Here is a 20,561-nt window from a genome sequence, read left to right on the forward strand (position 1 = left end):
ACTCATCACACACAGCGAAACCTTTTCGCCCCGCGCATAAAAGCACCATACACTGTGCTGCATCAAAAAGCTGAGAATATGCTCAGTGTCATTTTATGTGCTGCCTACAGGAGCCTGGTCACCTGTCCAAAGCCAGTGAAGTTGACTAATGTGACAGAAAATTAACAATTAAAAATATCACACGGGCCCAGAGCCTTAGCGACGTGGGCTGTTCACAACCCAGTGGACACCCTAATTGCTTTGAAATACAATTGGGTTTGGGCTTTGTTTGGTGTTTTGGAGGTATGAAGCGCATCAATGCACACTGGAAATTGAGTTATAAATTACCAAGCTGAAATAGACATGTACCGTGAATACTCAATATCCAAATGCTAGATGTTTCCCTCGACAAAAAAATGCAGATGCGCGCACGCACACACACACACGCACACACATAGGGAAGCACGAGATGCCACCGCTTGCAGTTGCATTTCATTTTGTCAGAAAATTGACTGGCTCTGAAGCAGCGAGTGTGTGTGTGTGTGTGTGTGTGTGTGTGTGTCACACTGTATGCCTGTCATGGGGTGCGTTGATAAGGTCAGCCTTAACAGCAAACAGAGACGGAGAGCTCCATCCAGAAAGCGGGTGGGGACTGGAAATGACAGAGGATGAGCAGGGGAGAAAATGTTCACTCACCCACAACTTACCCACCGGTGTCTGTGTTCACAGCTGTCAGCGTGTTTTCAGACACGCCGCCGCGCCGTGTGTATGCACGTGTCTGGGTTTGTGTTTGCTATATGAAAACAGCTCGGTGGCCGGTGTGTGTGTGTGAAGTCGGTGACAGCTTCATTATGGCTCTCCTCACGCATGCAGGGACACAGCACCATCCAGGGGAAGGAGAGGACAGAGGCACGGGACAGGCCAGGTTTAATGTTTTTGGCTGGCTGCATGTCACTCCAGTGGTTGTTGGAGGACGAGGGAGCAGTGGGGGTGGGGTGGGGGGGTGTTTGGATCCCGTCTCCTTTAATGAGCCTTTGCTTCTTTCATCAGCTTTCAATTTACAGGGCTGTCCAGCACGCCGCCTGCATAGCCAGCCACATACCCACCATCCCGCCATCCTGAAACGCACAGTTTCAAGCTGTCCCGTTCCTTTCGGGTGATTCCCAAGATCAGCGTAATGGTTAAATTAATTTGAAGCCTGCCTTTAATTAGGCCATCTCATCTGGGAAAGCTGTGACACGGGGCTGAAATGTGACCGCTGCCGAGGCTCTTCTCCGTGCCAACGACTGCTTAAACGCTTTAAATTTAACAGGCTTAGCGCAGCGCGCTAACTTTTGTGAATCAGTTGTCGGCATAAACCTGATGCAAACAAGGGGGTGACGGCAGGATGTTCGCGTTAAGCAGGGCTGTCCTGCTAACTATGCACTCAGGTTTAATGACTGTGTCTCAAGAGCAGGACTGATTTGTAAACCAATGACACAAAGCATGTATGATTTACTTAACTGTTGTGCTGCACTAATGTTTTGCATTAATCTGGAAAAATGTTTTCATACAATATGGAATAAAAGACCTTAAACCTATTCTAAAACGTGCATTTTCTTTTTTTTTTTAGAGTTTATAAAATTTAGGAATTTACTTAAATCCATGTGCACAGAGGAAACTGCTTTTGTTCTGCTTGAAGGTGCCATGAGTTCTACACTCCCTCTACTGGACTGCTGGAGCAACGCACGGCCCACACAAAAGGAAGCCATCGAGCCTCAACAAGGACAGGTGCACTGAAACCCTGCATTCTTTGAAAAAGACAATTTATTTATCCTTTAAATCATAAAAGTTACTTCAAATATTTTTCTTAAAAATACAATATCAAAACATCCCTTGCCAACTTCAGTGGAGCCTTAGTGCATGATAAAAATAAATATACATACAATATTTAAGAAATTACCATCACAAATGTAGATTTGCTATACATTTTCAGCTTTGTTTTTTTTTTTTCTAAAACATGAAAAAAACTTCAAGAACACAAAACGTAAAGTAAGAGAAAACTGAAGCACATTTTTAAAACAAAACAAAAATCCAGGCAAATTAAGTAAAACAAAGCTTTCGCACTTTGAAAGGTTAGAATATCGGGAGTTCATTAACATGACGGTCTATGTGGAAAAAAGGGATCGGTGCAGTCAGTCTTGCAGACATTAAGGCTCGGCGGCTTGGCTGGAGGATTCCGAGAGACAGCTGCACAGCTCCAGGTCTCTGTCCGAGGACTGGAAGGAGGGCCGGCTGCTGCGGCGGAAAGGAGTGTCAATACTTAGTCCCAATCCTGATGATGAAGAACTGTTGTGAGAAGGGAACAGCGTCAATATAGCAATTGAATTATATTTCATATTTTAAGAAAAAAGAAAAGGTTCCCTTTATTATCCTACCTTTCACAGTCAGAGTCACAAGAGGCCTTATCTAATGGACTGAGGCAACCGCTGCTGGACCGCTGGATTGCTTCAGCCACCGTGTACCGGGTCTGACCCAGAGCACACTTTGCAATCTTTTTTAAGCTGAGGTCTGACTGGAGGAACAGATGGAGCCGACTGTCAGATAACAACAAGGGTGTGTGAAGAACACTAGAGAAGAAAGGATATGAAAAGAGACCGTGACCATCAATGACCTTGATTATATAGAAACAGCTCGATTAGTGTCGACTGAATCTATTAAATATTTCATTTACAACAGCCATACATGGTGTGAGGCACCACCAGGGGACAATGCCAGAGCTGCGGTGGTGAAAAACAATGACAAGCCGAAAAACTCACATTTCTAAAAACTCCTGCAGGCCTTTCATCCTCTGAGTAACTTGATGAGAGTTTTTCAGACTGAAGAAAGGGTTCCAGGGTGGCAACTTCGGCAAATCTCTGCTCACAATAAAGAAAATCAACTTTTAAAAATTTTTTTAGGGCACTTTAAAGTAAATGAATTGAGGGGACGAACATACATGATCAGAGCATTTTGTGCCAGACACTGACGCAGCCAGACAAAGTCACTGTAACGCCGCCTCACATAGGAAGTCTTCTTCCGAAAACACATGCTGTTAGTCTGTAAAGATTCCTCCTTTCATTAGACGTAACACAAACACTTCAAGAATTCATTCAAGTGAAGATCTTTCAAGTGGTACTCACACGTATACAGATCTCATAGTCCACATACGTGTGCCAGAGGTCACTTTTATGAAGCCTTGGATCTTGAACACAAATACTTATAAACTCCTACAAAATTCAAAACAAAATTAGGCTGTAAAGAAGACTTTTAAAAAGAGCAAGATGTGTCTTATTAACTATTTTCCACTTTCCATAAAAGCTTGATTAAAAAAAAATAAAATAAAAGCAGATACAAAACAGGCTACTTACAGTTTTGGAGATATCAACAACACTGTCCATAATAAACACGAGACCTGCAGAGAGGAGGGGAAAATACAAACAACTCAGCCCATTTCATAAAGACTATAAGTCTGTTGCAACTTTGAAAGAAACAATATACTTATCTATAAAAGAAAATATACTTTTTAGATAAAAACAATGAAATCACTCTGTACAGAAAAGTATGTCCAGTCTTCAGTTCAGAACTGTTTTGTAAAGTCTTTGCGTGTCATTAATACTTGAAGGACTCCAAAGAACATTTGGACCTGATGTGGCATAAAACTGAACAAAGGGCAAAGGATCAGGATTTAGCCTGCATGGGGAAATCTTGGCTCTAAACACAGACTTTTTTGCCCTGGTAGAAACATTAATACAGGCTATTTAGCTCATTGACCATTTTCACATCATGCACATTATCCCAGATTGTACAACATTACCATTTTCTCACCAAATGGATCAAGATTTTCCCCTTCTACCACCAGTTGCAACTGTTCAGGTGTGTTGAAATTATTATAGATATAACCAAACTGAATGTTTATTGAGCTTGAGTTTCAACAGAATCAATCATAGTGTACAGTTAATGTGGAAAAATTTGTTTCTGAAGTTAGACAAGTTAGACAATATGTTGCCAGCTTCTGTGACATTTCGCGTTGGGCAAATGACAGTAGTTCTATACAATGATTCACAAGGTCTTATGCCATGAAAAAACAAAACAAAAAAACCACACTGCCCTTGAAGGAAATCAATAAATTCCCACAGTGTCCCACAGCCAAAGGGGGTGAAAAGGATGCTTTATGTGAAGTCGTGGGCGAGCTCCATTTTTTAACCTATCGGAGCCACTCAGGGTTACACAACAGTCGCCACACTTCAGACAACTGCAGCTGCAGCAAACGCTGCATTTAACCACTGATTTGTGAGTAAAAAGTGTTTTTAATCTAAACTCAGATTACACAACAGCTGAAACAAAAATCATTCATTGTCCTTAGAATACAGGTTGACTGGAAATGTCATCTATGATCAATATAAGATTAAAGACAGGTTAAAATTAATTATCAAAAAAAACAAAGGGTGGTGGGTTGATTTTGAAACTAGTCCAATTAACTATGTACACGATGCTGGTGATTTGTTTAAGAAATTAGTATAACTTTCATAAACAAATCATCTTGCCCACAGACTTGCTCTGGGAAAGCAGGTGATTAAATACACTGAAGAAATCACAGCCCCATCCGTCTCGAATGATTAAAGTTTGCCGGGATCTGCAGCTGATTCCACCCGACTATGGTCAAAGACAGGATACATACACCACGGACAGGTGGTCTGTCCATCACTGGACGAATACACACACCCGTCACAGACACCCAATTTAGAGTCTGGGGTCATTCTTGGACTGTGAGAGGAAACCAGAGAGACACCGAAAGAACAAACTCTACTCAGTAAAGCAGCCAACGTGGGCTCAAACCAGGAGCCTTCTCACCAACGAATAATTATTCTAAACATATGCAATGGCCAACAGTATTAGATATTTCTAATTGTGCTTGAACTATTTGCTTAGGAGAAAAAAATGAATGAGTGGCTTGAGAGTTTCCAGCAGGGGTGTCAAACACATTTAAGTTCAAGGGTCACATACAGTCCAATTTCATCTTGAGCGGGCCAAACTGGTGAACTAGTGTGATAACCTTTAAACTTAAGCATTAATGTTTGTTGTGGTGATGCAGTATGGACACAAAATTGAAATGTCAATATGTCTGTAAAACCTAACAATTACTACATTCTCAACATAAAGCAAATTTTAATGAGACCTTCTGATGCAAAACAGTGGAAAAAAATCTTTTCCTATAGCTGCTGCATTATGCAGGTTTTTCCAAACTCAACCAGACCACAGGACTTTGAGACTAATGTCGTTTTGCAGTGTGGCAGCTGTCTTTCATGGCAGCAGCACCGATCTCTCAGCTCAGATCTCACTGTTGTGTCTGAAACTCTGGAAAAGGTTGTTTTAAGAAAAAGAAAGAAAACCAATGTTTTCTTTGACATTTTTACCACTTGCTTGGTGGTTTAGCGGGCCAGATTGGCGACTCTTGAAGGCCAGTTTTGGTACACAGGCCTTATATTTGACACCCTTGCAGTTTGAGTAATTCAACAGTTGGCAGTCATGCGCCCTTGTAAAAACACAAATGAAGGTCTCATTTTCAATTGCAACTTGATCCTACCTTCTTCTGTCTTCACTTCCAGAGGACCTGCTCCAGTGTGAACAACCTGGACAGCCTCAGTGTGTTTTGGCTCGAGGCTCAGCCCTGCCCCGTCTGGACTAATGCAAACAACTGCTGTGAATGAATGGGACAACTTCCAGCTTTTCAACCCCAGGGCAGCGCTCGGCTGCCATAAAATATCCTCTTAAAAAGAAAAAAAATGCCCTAATTTTGTATTTTATTTTTCCTTTTTGTAATGACTGAGCCAAGTTTGGCAGAGAAAAAGCAATCCCAGGTCTGAGTTGAGAGAAATGAAAGTTGTGTGTGTTGCCTGCACACCTGACCAATTACAATCAGAGTAAATGCTCTCACCTGATGGGAGTCAAGCTTGAGTGGCTGAATGAAGTCTTCATTTAGTTTAAATCAATCCTTTGTTTTGTGTACATCGCTGTTTGCTTGGATTCAAATACTTATAAAGACACTCTGGAATACAGAGTTAACATTTGAAATAAATGATATGAAAGATTGTCAGTCAAGTTTATGCCAGTGATTTCAAACAATCCTCTAAATAAAACTGGTGAGTTGTCGCCATGAGCAAATACAGCCTCCTTGTACATATATTTGCATATAGAGGCGTCTATCTTGAACCAACAGATAAAAAGTGATTTTAACACTTTAATTCAATCAAACGGACTCAATTTCCAGTCAGAACTGGTTTTTTGGGTGTTACACAACTTTTTTCTTTTACATAACTTTTTTTGCTGTCACACTACTGTAGAAAGGAGAAAGCTTACAGAAATGTGGTGGAATACACAGTGGGAGGAGAAAGCAGATATTCAAGTTTGTACTTGGAAGGTCGACAGCATCCGCTCGTGAGAGATTGGTGAAGAGGGGCTCATGTGATCTGGATCCTTCTGAGATTCCGTTGGGTGCCCCGTGGTTCGCTGAGGAACTCCCCTCTTTTCGGCCGTACATGCATTTACATGTCAGTCAGGCATGCTGTTAACCGGGAGTCTTCTCCAAGCTCTTGATCTTTTTCTTCCTCACTTTTTCTCCTCTGACTGGAGTCACATATCTGTGATCTGTATTCACTGGTCAAAACAAAGTTAATGTTGTTTCTCCTGACGGTGTCTTCAGTCATAACTCCCCTCCACCCCTTCTAGTCATAGGAGATGACTAAACTCGTGTTAGATCAGTCTTTTCTGGGAGATCTCTTTCCTGAAAATGAAACTTTATATCATTGTGAATCCTTCATTTGGTAAGATTGTGAATGTTGCCTTTTTACTAGAGGTATGGTGATCTCCAGTTTTATCCCACAGTTCAATACACATGTATAAAAGAATAGTTTGTCACTCTAAAATAACCACAAAGTCCATTTACCAGTTTTAATGCCAGTCACGAGGTAGTCATGTTGAAAAGCTACAATAGAAAATACAATGTAAAAGCCTCTCGTTTCAAAAGGGAGGAGGGACATACAATATTGATATTTTTTTCACAGTAATGCAATCTGTCAAAGTCACACTGGTTCTAAACAACTGATTTGAACTGACACAAGCTTCTTGTAGAGGGATTAATAATGAACTCAAAAATCAACACATTTCAGGACATGTGTCACCGAATGTGTCCCTTACAGAAAAACATCAAATAGGTTTAATTCAGACAAACATGAGCACATAAGGACACATACAATATACATTCATTTTATCAGGAACTTCTTACCAGACTCCCTTGGGCTTTCAGATTCACCTTCATTCTTGAAGATATTGATCCAGTGAGGTGCTGGAAACGTCGCACTGTTGCTGACCTGTTGGCTGCAAATCCATGATCCAAATGTCCTGTTTCATCGCATCTCAAATACACTCTATTCTATTAGACTGAGATTTGGTGCCTGTGAGGGCCACTGGAGTAGTCATGTCCAAGAAAGCAGCTTGACATTATCAGATCTTTGAGATATGGTGTTTTAAAATGCTGGAAGTGGCCATCAGAATGTGGGTGCAGTGTGTTCATAAAGGCAAACCGTCATGTTTGAACAAGGCTCAGATGATACAAAGGGGTTGAAGGGCCAGGAAAGTTTGTGTAAATTCTTCCCCAAACATCTCAACGCTGCAGCGGAACCCTGGATTCTTCAGAGCAACACTGACCCCATCTTCTAATGTCCATTTGTGTCTAAATCCATAGATAAGCTGTTTATAAACTGCAGGATAATTCATCAATCACCTTTCTTCAACACATCCCCTTGACCCTCCCTGTCCACATGCAGTGTCCATCCAAGAAGTGCCAGATTTTCATACTTGCTGCAATAACACCACTGGCTGAACATAATCACACTTTACCCATCTTCACTTTTTGAAAAGTCCCATTTGTCAGCAAATTCTTACTGCCTACATCTTTTCAAAAATGTATGCTCTTGTTTATTGGTGCAGAATGTGGAGCTGCTCTAACAATTTCCCTTCTGGGAAACATGACAAGTGATTGTACATTTCAGTTACCAGAAATGAAAATATATAAAACATCTGCTCAGGCAAGAACCATTCTACTGGTAAAGACAAATCCATTAAACATATTGAAAGATTTATCTTCATTATTTCCATCAGTTCTGGCTTATATATTGAGGGTCACTCAAAATAAACAGTTCAACTGCCTCACAAAAAACCTTTATTGACAACTTCAAATAATATTCAAAGACAGTATACAAAATGAATTCATGGGAAAAAAAAAATTCATGGAGGGAAAAAAAAGCATTTTTTACATAACATTGAAAAGGTGACAGATTCATAGATTCAAACTACCATTTAAAACCTTAAAACTTTTGAATACATGAATTTGTGAAGTGGTGGAGTCTGCCAAACAGCGCAATCAGGATACTGGAAGACTTGTTTGACTATAACACAATACTGTCACCCGCTTGCTAACAAACTTTAGCAAAGACGTGCATAAATGCAAGTGAACAAATATTTGCACAAAAAAACAAACTTTATTTTATCTAAAAAGGTAACTAGAAGGCAAGCGAGGAAAGAATCCAGTCCTGAGGAAAGGGTGTGGGTGGAGCAAGGAGCTGCGATGACCTACTGAGCTTCATCCTCTGGACAGGAATGCCACGTCAGTCTCTCTTCATAAAATGATATGACCACCTGAGGGCAGCGAGTGTTGGCCTCGCGAGAAGGGACCAAGTCTGCTTCATCCGAGTCTTTCCTGAAAAGAGTCAAGCACAAAAAAATAAATATTAATTGGAAAGTCCTTTACAGCTGAGGATCCACAATCTATTTCACTTGAGAAAACATCCTTACAACTAATACACCACTTATTCTTTACAAGGATGGAGTATTATTGTACTGCATGTAAAAAGACTTGAGCATTTCACACATCAAGGCTTATTTCCCTTTATAACCCACCACTTCATCAAGAACATCAGCTCTCCGCTGCTATCTGTAGCGCCGATGATTCGCTCTGGTTCCAGGTTTCGTGCAAAGCCACGTGGCTTCTCGGCCTGTGAGGAGGACAGCACACATTTACCCAGAACCATTAATCCCACTTTAACACCCACGGTGCCTTTAACTGATCTGCACCACGAGGGCAAATATGAACTATTTCACAACTCACCACTTCTTTCTTCTTTGAGTCCATCTCTGGCTCTTCTGTGGATGCCTTCCTCTTTACAGTAGCTGGTTTCTCCTTTATGTTCTTCTGTGCTTCCAAAAAGGCTGAAATAAGCTCTGGACAGTCAAGGTTTTCCTCTGGCTCCCAGGTATTGTCAGCACTGTGGGATCAGAGAGAGGCAACACTCAGTCTGAAACTCTTTCGCACCAACTTTCACCTTAAACATGCACAAAACTCAAAAATGTTAAGTGGCTTGTATGAAATAGTCATGTGCATATTAAAAACACTTCTGAAATGTGTCAGTTGTTGGACAAGTTCCAATGTTTAAAGACTCATTTATGCTCCACATAATGATAGGCGGAGAGGTTTTTGTCAATCACACATTAAAGGCTTAGGACCTGTTCCCAGCAGGGCTTTACGTCATGAAGGCTGAGATATTTTACTGTGATTGCAGTTTGCACAGGGCAGTCAAGTTTGTATGTGCCGCAAAGGAGTGCGCCGCCATATTGCTATGGGTATATAAGGATCGGTCATGAAACGTCATGAAACTGGGTTGTGTTTATATTCCGGTTGCTCATCTGTGGTCATATGAGAAATCTGGCACAAAGACTGGCAATGACACTGAATGCAAGCCAGCAGGCTGTCGTCACTATAAGCCAGTTGCCTGCACAGCGTCATCCATATTATTAGATAAGTGCAATTCCCAAATGAAGAGCACAATTGCTGCACAATCATCTGGGTCACATGTAGAGTTCTTTAAAATGCCCCATGATGGACTAATCTCAGCCTCCGTCATCGTATGTACTTCCGCTTTAGCTCTGTGCCGTGCAGGTAAGAGACTGTGTGGAGGTGGATCGCAGCAACGCATAGCCTTCACGCATGGATGAGGACTTAAGTCCACTCGGCCGACATCCTGTAGGTCTCTCCCAGCTGCATCACACCTAACTGCAATGAGGGACTCATTATTGGGCTACTTTAGATCTACATTAGATGCAGTGTGCAGGTATAGTGTATAAAATAGGTTTTAGGGGAAGATGCACTAATGTTAAGTATTAGAAAAATAAAATTATTTGCAATGAATACAAATACTTAGAATGTCATTTTTTCCCCCTTGATATCAATGCTACAAAACTATTTTTTCCTATCTTTAACGCTCACTGAGATCAAGTCAGAGACTGAGCTGCGTGCTGACAAGGGCAGAATACAAAAGAATAGAGAAAATAAGGGTCAACCGTCATTGTTTCATGGATCTACTTTCAAAGAAGCTTGTGTTTTGATACCAGCAGTGCCAGCTTAAGTTTTTGACGATATCAAAATCGACGGAAAATCAATGGTATCTCACATCTTCACTGTGGTGAAAATACAGCTTCTTCATGCAAATGGAATAAAAAAAAAGAGCACAACCCCCAGCACCTCCAGCCGAGGAGGAGCAGCAGGAGGGCCAGGGAGTCCCAGGAACTCACTCTGTGAATCCTTTCCACTTCAAGAAGAACTCCACCTTCCCATTGACGAGACGCTGGTCGAGCACTTTCTCCACCACAAACTCCTCCGGCTCTTCTTGAGTCTCAGACGAATCCCTCTTACCCTTTGTGTTCTGCTTCTTGCCCATGTTGTGCGCTGTGGTCGGGGAGAGTTGTGAGAACGTGTGTTTATTAATCTCAGCGGCTCTGAAACGTTAGCAGGCCTCAACGCCCTCCACGGCGCGCGCAATCCCAGTTGCTACATTGCGCGCCCGCTCGCGTGCACAATCAAAACATCTGAAACACCGCAACGCAAACACAGCATGAAACAAAGTTGGAAACGAGTGTTTGAGTTGCTAAATGTAATCTACAGCAAACGCCAACGTTTATGAGGTTAGCATGCGTGCTAACGGGAGCGCCCAGAGCCAATTAAAAGTGTTGAAACGAAGAAGAAACAGCTCGACGGTGTACGAGGCGCGTTTTTTTTTCAGTTGAACGACTTCAAAACCACTGCTAAGACAAATAAAACTAAAGCGCAAAGCGTGTGGTAGTCGGATAGCAAACTAATGCAGCTTTACATTCACCCAAATGAGGCTAACCACCGGTGTTAATGTGGAAATTGTACAGTAGCACAGTAACAATGGAGCTAACGCTGCAAATCTTTCCAGCTCGTGCAAACTCGTGTGAAACGCAGCCGTTGTGAAACATGCAGGTGTGAATTCGGCAGCTTGCTATTCAATGGAAAGCTGGGTTTTCCAGCGTTTCGACTGATCTCAGTAAAAATTTAGGACGTACCTCGAAACTGCTTCACCACGCGGTCCGCAGGTTCTTTCTCTGGGCTCGAGACCTCTACCCTGCAGCGCCAAAAGCGTTCAGGAGCTTCCGACGGAAGCCGGGACGGAGAACGCGATTTGCGGGTTCAGAGGCCCACGTGCCCCCTATGTGCACATTCGCGCTATTACACCTCATTTGCATACGTGGGGGTTGAGCCACACTTTTAGAACAATGCTTCATCAAGAGGGGTCATTGATAGTATACATCGATAATAATAAATATTCTATTTATATAATTGCTTAAACAAGTGCAACACTATTCTCTCTCACTCATTCAGCCATCTTCTGTATTGCTTCTGTGCCATGCAGGGTGCAGGAGCCAATCCCATCTGAAGATGGCAGAAGGCAGGGTACACCCTGTACAGACTGCCAGTCCATCACATGGCAAACACAGAGAGACAGACAGCCACACACACCCTCATCAATTAGGCTCACATGTACGTTTGTGGACTGTAGGGGGAAACCGGAGTACCCGAAATAACTCAAGCACACAGAGAGAACATGCAAACTCAACACAAAAAGGCCCAACTGGTATTTAAACCCAGAATTTTTTTAACTGTGAGGTAAGCACACTAACCACTTCACCATCAGACAAATATACATAATCAGTTGATGCGTGTGCAAGTATGACAAGCCTGTTTGATAAATGTTTACAGAGAAGGGTGTTGTGGCCTACGTGTTCACAGACTGCATTTTCTCACGGCTCAGAGCAGCAGTTTCAGATCCTGCTTTTCTTCTTTTCTGTTGAACTTACATGCAACACTTACTCAAAGAACCATGTCTCATTTTGTCTCCACTGTCACACCCCATGAAAGCTAAAACAGTCTGGTTACACATGAAGATGTTTTTGAATGAGTCTTCATATGTTCTCCTCCCCATCCAGTAAAATCAACAGCAGTCCAGTAAAATCAGACAGTTTTTGGTTTTGTTTTGTTTTTAATTCAGAAAGAACTCCCACTCTTGGCAAAACCATCCTTTCAACAATAACCATGCAATCAAAAACATCTGAATCAGCCAGCAACATTGAGAAGTGTTTATGAAACTGAAATTTACACACACAGTAATCTCTCTGCCAGAGCAAGACAAAATGAAAAGAAAAAGAAATCCAAGTCACACTATTAGCTACCTCATGTCTCACACACTCAGCTGACCACGTAAAGCAATGTCCCCATGAACAGGATGGCATCTTCTAAATAATACTTAACTCTCAGATAATCTCAAATATTAATATAAAAAAGTTTCAACATTCAAACCTTTTAAATAGAGTTGGTGATTGTATATTTAAGGGATTGGATAATTTCGTCAGAGTCACATTAATAAAGTTTTGTATTTAACGAGTGCACTTGTCTTCTTCAACAGAAGAACTGTTCTTTTGCCGAAAATGAAGAGAAATGAAAGTGTGAGGTAGAGTAGAACCATGCCAAAATTGTAAAGGTGCCGAATTGAATTTGCTGAATATTCAAATTATGTAAACCCCTGAAAAAGTTGTAATGATAATGAGCATCTATGAATCATGTACATGCATAACAAGCAAAACAGTTTTTGAAAGCAAAGTAAGGCTTTGTCATGTTAATCATTGGTATACTTTGTCATAAAGACAAAAAAAGAAGCTTTTTTAAAAAAAAATTTTAACCAACAGTACATGCCCTCAAATGTCCAAAACAAACCTGTAAACTTGAGTTCCTCAGTATTTTTTTTTTGACTTGGAGATAAAATTACAATTTTGAATAAAGATACTGTTATTGAACAGTATCATTATGCATACGTGCTCTTCAGAGACCGAAGAACATTTCAATAAATACAATCTTTAACCTCCCCCTGATACGGTCTAGGCATACACTAGGAGGAAAGATTACATGAAAACTGACCCCCACCCCATTCCCACGGACAAACACACACACACACACTGCTGTAACTGTCACAATGCTGCCAACGTTGACTTTGAGACAGCCTCTGCTTGTCTGCAAAAAAATGATAAGACTTTAATGTTAACAGGCCCAAAGAGACTGATAGCATTGTCAGCAGCTGCTCCCTTAAACCACCTGATCTGCGTTGTCCGTTTTTAATAAGCAAAGAAAGTCCAGTGTGTAAGCTACTTTTTTTCCCATGGGAGAGAATATTTACAATGAATGACTTTTTTTTGTGTTTTGAGAGTCTTTTTGTTTTTGCAGTTCTTCACCCCAATTTAGACCCTCAAACAGTAGTGGACACACACACACACACACACACAGACACACACACACAGACACACAGACACACAGACACAGACACACACACACACACACACACACACACACACACACACACACACACACACACACACACACACACACACACACACACACACACACACACACACACACACACACACACACACACACACACACACGTGGAGGTCCCAAAACCAAAGTGTGGCGCCAAAAGAACAAAACAAAAACAAACCAAATAAAAAAAGCCCGGTAAGATTCAAAAACCTATCAGCTCGAGTCTCAGTTGGAAATAGTGCATCATTGCTTTTTGTCCTTCTTCCTCTTGTCTGTTTTGTTGCCAGTTGATGTGGAGACGGCGGGCCGCCTCACGGGCTGAATGACGACCCTCCCGTTAGCCCCGCACTGCAGGGTGAACCTGTCTGGGTTCAGGGGCTGCCCCGAACTGTCCCTCAGCCGGGCCAGCACGTCTCTGGTCAGCTGCTTTATCTGGTGTCCCACGGCACCCATTGTCTTTGCTGTGAGCTGCTTCTCCCTCAGCAGTCTGTCTCTCTGAACCTGGAGCCGCTCCACCTCCTCTTGGAGACCCGTGATGGCGTCCAGTTTGCGCTTGCGGCAGTTCTGCGCAGCCAGCTTGTTCTTGCCGCGCCTGCGGATGTCCCTCAGAAGAGTCACCTGCTCTTGCGAGAAGCCGTGGCCGTCGAGGACCTCCAGGAACTCTTCCACGGGCATGTTGACGATCTGCAGGACGGAGAACGGGATGCACATGGCACGGGCGCGCATCTCATCGCGGCTCATCTCCCGCTCCTCCAACAGGGCGCCGTCGTCGTCGCTGAGAGGCTCTTCTTTGATGCCTTTGTGGGGCAGGGCCACTGACGGCGGGGTGAAGAAGGCCGGGGGAGCCGAGTAGCTGTGATCGTGCCACACACTCTCACTCAGATCCACAGGAGACCAGGCGGTGGTGTAGTCCACGACGCCTTTAGAAGGAACCGATTCCACCTCGCTGCTGTAGCCTGTTGCTCCGCACTCATCCTCGCAGTATGAGCTGGACGAAGACGACACCTCAGACGAGCCTGGAGGAGCGAAAAGTAAAGCACAGTTAGCGGATAGCAAAATGCTTCACGGCTTCACAGATGGTGCATAGAGATGGGAACAGACCTGGAGAGACTGGACCTCCAGAGCTGCTCTCCAGGGAGAGGCCAGAGTCCGAGTCCAAGTCCTCGAGCACCTGGGGGTCGATGCTGTTCAGAGAGTCCATCAGCTGACTGTCTATTGTGTCCAAGCCTTCCAGACCTAACTGATTGATCTGGTCAAACACTGCTTCATCCAGACAGTCGCCCAGTGAGCTGTGTGACGACACGTTTCCAGTTAAATTGCATACTGATGCAAACGGGAGTGCAGCGAGGCCCAGAGCCATCCCTGGCGACGCATCCGAGTGCGAAGAGCCTGCGGATTCCAGGCGCAGGAGGGCTCTTTGTTGTCGGGGGGCCGTTCTTAACTCGGTTCTTCCAGACAGCACGCCAAATGCTCGGGAGCCGTTTACTGTAGCGTCGTGCAGGCTGACATCCTGACTGATGGCGCTGGCAATGTCAGTGTCAAGGTCCGACAGCCGCTCGGTGACAAGGGAGTCCAAGTCCTACACAAAAGACACACATTTCAGTTTTACTGCACTCTTTACGCAAAATCTTCTTGTACAATATGTTTCTACATGCAGCGCGCCAAAACTACGCATGCCCTATATACTGCTTAGTTGTGTAAGTCCTGTCAGTTGATGTGTTATCAGTGCAGATCCCCCCCCTCAGGGTTTGGCTTGCAAAATGTGAACGGCAGATTAAAGGCCAAGTTCAGTTACACCAGCCCAAGTTCCTTCTGAATCTCCATGAATACAACTTAACCTTTTGATGAAGAGAAACTGAAACGATACAGTTGTAGTGATTCACACACCGGATGGTCACTAAAGATTATTTGCAAACTTTAACTGCAACAGTTTCAGCTACAAATTTCGATGCTGTTGTTTCCGAATAATTTATTACAAATAAATGCACACGTGTAGACAAAGGAGATGGACAAGACTGTGTGAAGAAGAAAACCCAATTTAAAGTAGCCAGCTACTTTTGGTATAGTTTAAGACAAATGCACCCTTATTACTTTGCAGTCCTTTCGGTGCTTTAGAAATAATAGTGTTTTAGTACATTTGAAAGTTTTTTGGGCATTTTTCATGTTTTAGAATGACACCGAGCGATTCTTCCTGTGGGCTACTTTTTGTTTTTTTTTGTAAATCACAGATAAATTAATTTTATAAAGTTTCTCTTAATTTTTCAACTGTGAACTCAAATTCCAAAAACAGTTTGTGCCCAGCCCGGCAGCTATTCTGGATGCAGCTGTGTTTTTGCTAATATGAGAACAAAAGCAAATCAGAGAACATAAACCTCTAAGTTCTGTTATCTGCTTCACAGGAAATGCTGGGGCTGAGGGAGTAGTATAACATAGAGGAGCAAGAAACTTACTTCGAGGTCTGTAATGGACAGTAAACTGTTCCAATGAGGGTCAATATCAATGGTGAGAGGGATGTGATGTGCTGGGTTGGACAATGCAGTGATGCCTTCAAGCAAACTCTGAAATAGGAAAGGAAAGAAAATGTAAAAAAATAAAAAAATGACAAAGTACATTGGTTTTGTTGTGAAATAGACCCATCTTTGCCAAGTTATTGCCTAAACTGTTAAGGTACCCTGGCTGAAGGGAATTAATAAGCTATTTATTCCACAGTGTACACACTAGACTTGTTTAAGAGAGATTTTATGTTCTTATCCAAGGCTGGAGTTGTTGCTAGCTGCAGGACTAAGATGTTGGAAAGCAAAACAAGAGTCTTGGCTGTTGACTTGAAACTAACATTTCTGTTCAACTCTGCCATGAGCCGCACTCTACATTCGTACAGTCACACACTCACTCTGAAGTTAGGCAAATGCACACAGCCAAACAGCTTTATAACACACTCTTCTCTTCATATCTCAAAAAGAGCTGGGATCATTTAAGTTACTTCGCTGGATCAATTTTTATTGACTATAAGAGGCAATTATATAACTGAAACTTTTGCAAAGCAAAAACCCATTACAGTAACTATAAGACCAAAATGTTTCTTTGTCTCTACCTCTTGTTCCAGTGTAGAACTGTGAGCAAGCTGAGTGATTGGAGCAGGATCCTCCTCCTCTTCTTTAACTTTAACACTGTCCTCCTGGTAGGGAAATGGGAACATACAGAGGAGAGCAAAGGAAAGAGAGGAAGAAGAAAGTAAATACAATTTATCAATCAAACGTCTCCAACGTTGACAACATTTCTGGCCTGTTGGTCCTAATCGATCAGATAGTTAAAAATCACACCACATGATGGGATTAAGATACAATTCTTACAATGTGCCTCTTACAAGTTGGTTCAAACAACTGGTTATTGCAACAGTTTGGCTGACTACCTTAAAAGCTGCTTTGACACAGCTACAACAATGTGAGTCCTCCATGTCCAGATGATATAATGGGGAGGATTCCCCTTCAGTTGCAAAGTGAAATTTGCTGTGGCATCAGTTTTTTACGTTAATGCTAGAGGCATTAAAAGGCAAACTTGTCTTGTTCTGCAAGCTCTGTCTGAGCATGTCCAACATGGCTGGGGTATCACCTCTACCTTAAAAAACAAGCCAACTAAACGCATACAATCTTGAGCTTGAGTTTTAAATATCACAGCGAGACTTTATCTCCTTGGAAACAGTGTCTTTTAACAAATGCCTCAATATCCATGAATGCAATAGAGTCAAATTACACAAACCAAAGAGAGACAGAGAAAAAAACTGAAAGATTTTCCAACATAAAATTTCACATAGCAACAAGAGCCAAAGGAGGCAAAGTGTCCAAATGTGGACCAGTGCTTTTGTGAAAGCACTCAGGGTGTGGATACAGGCCTCGTTTCTTTACTTCTCAAGGCCCACAGCTGGTGGTAAAGTTTGAAGAAAGGGGGTTCAGTTACACAACCGATCAACTGCCCTCAGGACACAACATCCACTAAGCAGCTGTTTCTACACTGGCTTAGAAAGACTGGATTACTGAAAGAATACAGTATTAATTGTGTCATGAATCTGCATGTGCGATTCAAGTGTGGGTATATTCTTGTGAGTGACAAACCTGATAAAGACACACTGACACTATAATCTCCTATCAAATTGTTGTTTAGTGAGTTTTTTTTAACACAGTGAGAGGCTAATATATCTACTGAGAAGTGACAGGTGCAGCAGACAGACAGCTGAATACTAATTATACTTGACAGACTCAAACTAAATAACCAGTTTGGTGAAGTACCCAGCCAAGTTGTTAAGAAGATTGTCCCAATAATGTTCAGAGGACTGGGTTGACTGGATTGAAAATTGAACCCTGAGCAGGCAGCTACAAAATGAAAATGAAAGCAACTTTTTTTTTAATTATCTTTTTTATCTCTTTGTCATGGAATGATCACGTTGTTATCTTGATTCTTGGTGCAGGAAGGGTTGTTATAACTCAATGGACAACTCTCTGAATAGGCAACCATCTTTGAATAACATGTTAGTTGTAGTTAGCTAGTGATAGCATTAGCTTGCCTTTGCGGAAGTTGTCAATCTGTTCAGATTTTTGAACAGTTTAAGTGATCAGCTAATGGCTGTGATCAAACACTGTCGTGTAACTTTGAGGGGGAAATATGCAGTTTTGCTTTATATTTCATTATAATATTGACACTTGCCTGTTTAAGAAACCCGCAGGCTCCAGTGCTACCAGGCTCCTGTCCCGGCTCGGGATTCGTCTGGCACACCTCCTGGCCGCTGTCAGACACATGGTCGCTGGCATCTTCTCCAGAACTCTCCAGAACCGGGCCGGTGCTGGTGGTGTTGCTGGTTGAAGGCCCACAGTCAGCCTTATCAGTGGCGGACACCTGGTGCACCAGCCACGCGTTCAGCTGAGTTGGGAACCGCGGGGAACCGAGGGTCCTCACCTCGTCTAACAGCCGCCGACTCGCAAAGAAATAGTCCAACTCGGGACATTTTGGGTGCACACTGTATCCGTCGAGATTGTCTCTTAAACTGTGGAAGGGTGTCTGGATGTAGGCTGAGCTCGGACCCAGATTAATCTCTGTCAGAGGCGTGTAGTAGCCGCTCAAGTAGCTGTCGATATCCACGCGAACTCCAATCAAACTGAGCAGGATGGTCAACTGAATCAGGCCTTCTGTGAAGTATTTTTTCGCGTTTTGCATTTTCTAAGTACTCTTAAAAGTACAGATGATCATGAAAACCTGAGCCAACAGTTCCTCTTACGCGGGTGGACAAAGGGAAAAGCCTAACAAAAGAGCACGCCTTCCCCTGTCAGACAAAGAGCTGCTCCGTCCGTACCGGCGAAATGCTAGCTGCTAGCTAATGGCCTTAAGTTGCCGGTTAACGGAAAGCTCTGGACCAAAACATATTAACCTGCTCTCCGATGTGTCAAAACAGATTTCCCGGCTATACGGCGCTGTGAAGGTCTTCCTGACGCTTGAGAACACACTTAAAATGACAGATAAAACGCTAAACGCTGTCACCGGAGAGAACTATCACACCGGCGGAACTTCGTTCAGAATTTGCATGGTGCGCGTCGATTGGATCAGAGCGCTCAACATCGCGCAACCGGATTGGACAATGTCGATGTCTGATATGATCCTGACCAATCAGACCTTTGGACTATTATTAACTCCCTCCTATCTCTTCCACCCTGGTAACTCTACTTTATTTACTCAGTAAACTATGGCATAACTTTGCAACTTTAAATTACATCACTTTTTACAAAAAATACTGATTGTAGTTTGTTTAAGCTTGTGTGCGCGACTGTGTCTGGCTTGTTGACTTCAAACTGATTAATACACAGGCATGGCTGAACTGCTTCCCCCTGACGTTTGTGCTACTGACCTGCATTTATCTCTCTCCTTTGGCCTGCTGGCAAGTTACTGAATTACACTTTGAACCTGTTCAACTATAATCTCTTAATTCTCCTACAAAAACGAATGCCCACAGGATAACCATATCCTGTAACCTATTTAATACTTCACTGGACATCTCGGAGAACCGAGTTCATAGTCTATTTATAGTCAGTGAAGAAAAGCAGGGAGGTTACACAATAATTCACTTGGTTATATAAGCACAAGCAGCTCTGTTGAGATCTTTACTGAACAAGGTATATGAGGTCAAACTCGTGTCTGTACGTACAGTATATCAGTATTACAGTTAAGTAGTAAAGCTTTATTTATATTTGAGTACATTTTTTGATATCTGATGTGAAAAAACAAATAAATATGCAACCACTTTCATCAACAGTTTTCTAATGAATGAGTTTTTTTAAATGGAAAATTGTGCTTCATTTCTACATTTGTTTACATACAAATTACAATACTGTCATTTAAATAAAGCTGTGTTTGTCTGAGAAATGTTCTTTCAATGCACATACTATTAAAATATTATTAATTATTAGTATTTAAAGAGTGGAAAAGTAAATAATACTCTCAGAGCTTCCTGAGAATAGTTCTCTGTACTTTTTAAAGTACATTTTTATAACAACGTGTTTACTTTTGATTCAAAAATTTTCAGTGCGAGCACTCTGTCAATAGTAGTAATTGAAGACATGTTCAGTCGTCTTTCCATCTGTGTTGTTGATGCTCCTTTATATTGCACACCAAATTAACATAAGAAATAGTGAACTTAAATATTACTTTCTCACATGCCAAATTAGACTGAAATTGCTTTGGGAAATGAAGTTTCCACGATTCTGATCTCTCTTTGGGGCCCATTTTTAACTCTTAACTGAGAACATTGTGCTCGAAACAACATGATAACATTTGTCTATAATGTTTTTCCCAATAAAACACA

The 20,561-nt window shown here is 42.2% G+C and overlaps 3 protein-coding genes across 3 annotated transcripts; all 3 read right to left on the reverse strand.

Moving 5' to 3' along the window:
• Positions 1–2,084: 2,084 nt before the first annotated feature.
• Positions 2,085–5,775, reverse strand: snx10a (sorting nexin 10a). Its single transcript, XM_030082349.1, has 7 exons — positions 5,585–5,775; positions 3,369–3,412; positions 3,141–3,227; positions 2,957–3,057; positions 2,778–2,876; positions 2,397–2,588; positions 2,085–2,307 (listed from the first exon to the last, which is right to left on the reverse strand). Exons 2-7 carry the CDS (start codon positions 3,396–3,398, stop codon positions 2,169–2,171), a joined length of 648 nt encoding a protein of 215 aa, XP_029938209.1. The 5' UTR covers positions 3,399–3,412; positions 5,585–5,775; the 3' UTR covers positions 2,085–2,168.
• A 2,529-nt stretch (positions 5,776–8,304) lies between these two features.
• On the reverse strand, positions 8,305–11,562 carry cbx3a (chromobox homolog 3a (HP1 gamma homolog, Drosophila)). The gene is made up of 5 exons (XM_030082356.1): positions 11,416–11,562; positions 10,624–10,777; positions 9,164–9,320; positions 8,956–9,050; positions 8,305–8,755 (listed from the first exon to the last, which is right to left on the reverse strand). The coding sequence occupies exons 2-5, from the start codon at positions 10,767–10,769 to the stop codon at positions 8,629–8,631; spliced, it is 525 nt and encodes a 174-aa protein (XP_029938216.1). The 5' UTR covers positions 10,770–10,777; positions 11,416–11,562; the 3' UTR covers positions 8,305–8,628.
• Positions 11,563–13,083: 1,521 nt separating this feature from the next.
• nfe2l3 (nfe2 like bZIP transcription factor 3) lies at positions 13,084–19,269 on the reverse strand. The gene is made up of 5 exons (XM_030082291.1): positions 18,416–19,269; positions 16,809–16,892; positions 16,168–16,275; positions 14,819–15,296; positions 13,084–14,733 (listed from the first exon to the last, which is right to left on the reverse strand). The coding sequence occupies exons 1-5, from the start codon at positions 18,920–18,922 to the stop codon at positions 13,961–13,963; spliced, it is 1,950 nt and encodes a 649-aa protein (XP_029938151.1). The 5' UTR covers positions 18,923–19,269; the 3' UTR covers positions 13,084–13,960.
• Between the last annotated feature and the right edge of the window lie 1,292 nt (positions 19,270–20,561).

The sequence above is a fragment of the Salarias fasciatus genome, chromosome 22 (assembly GCF_902148845.1).
Source record: "Salarias fasciatus chromosome 22, fSalaFa1.1, whole genome shotgun sequence".
Taxonomy (NCBI): Eukaryota; Metazoa; Chordata; class Actinopteri; order Blenniiformes; family Blenniidae; genus Salarias; species Salarias fasciatus.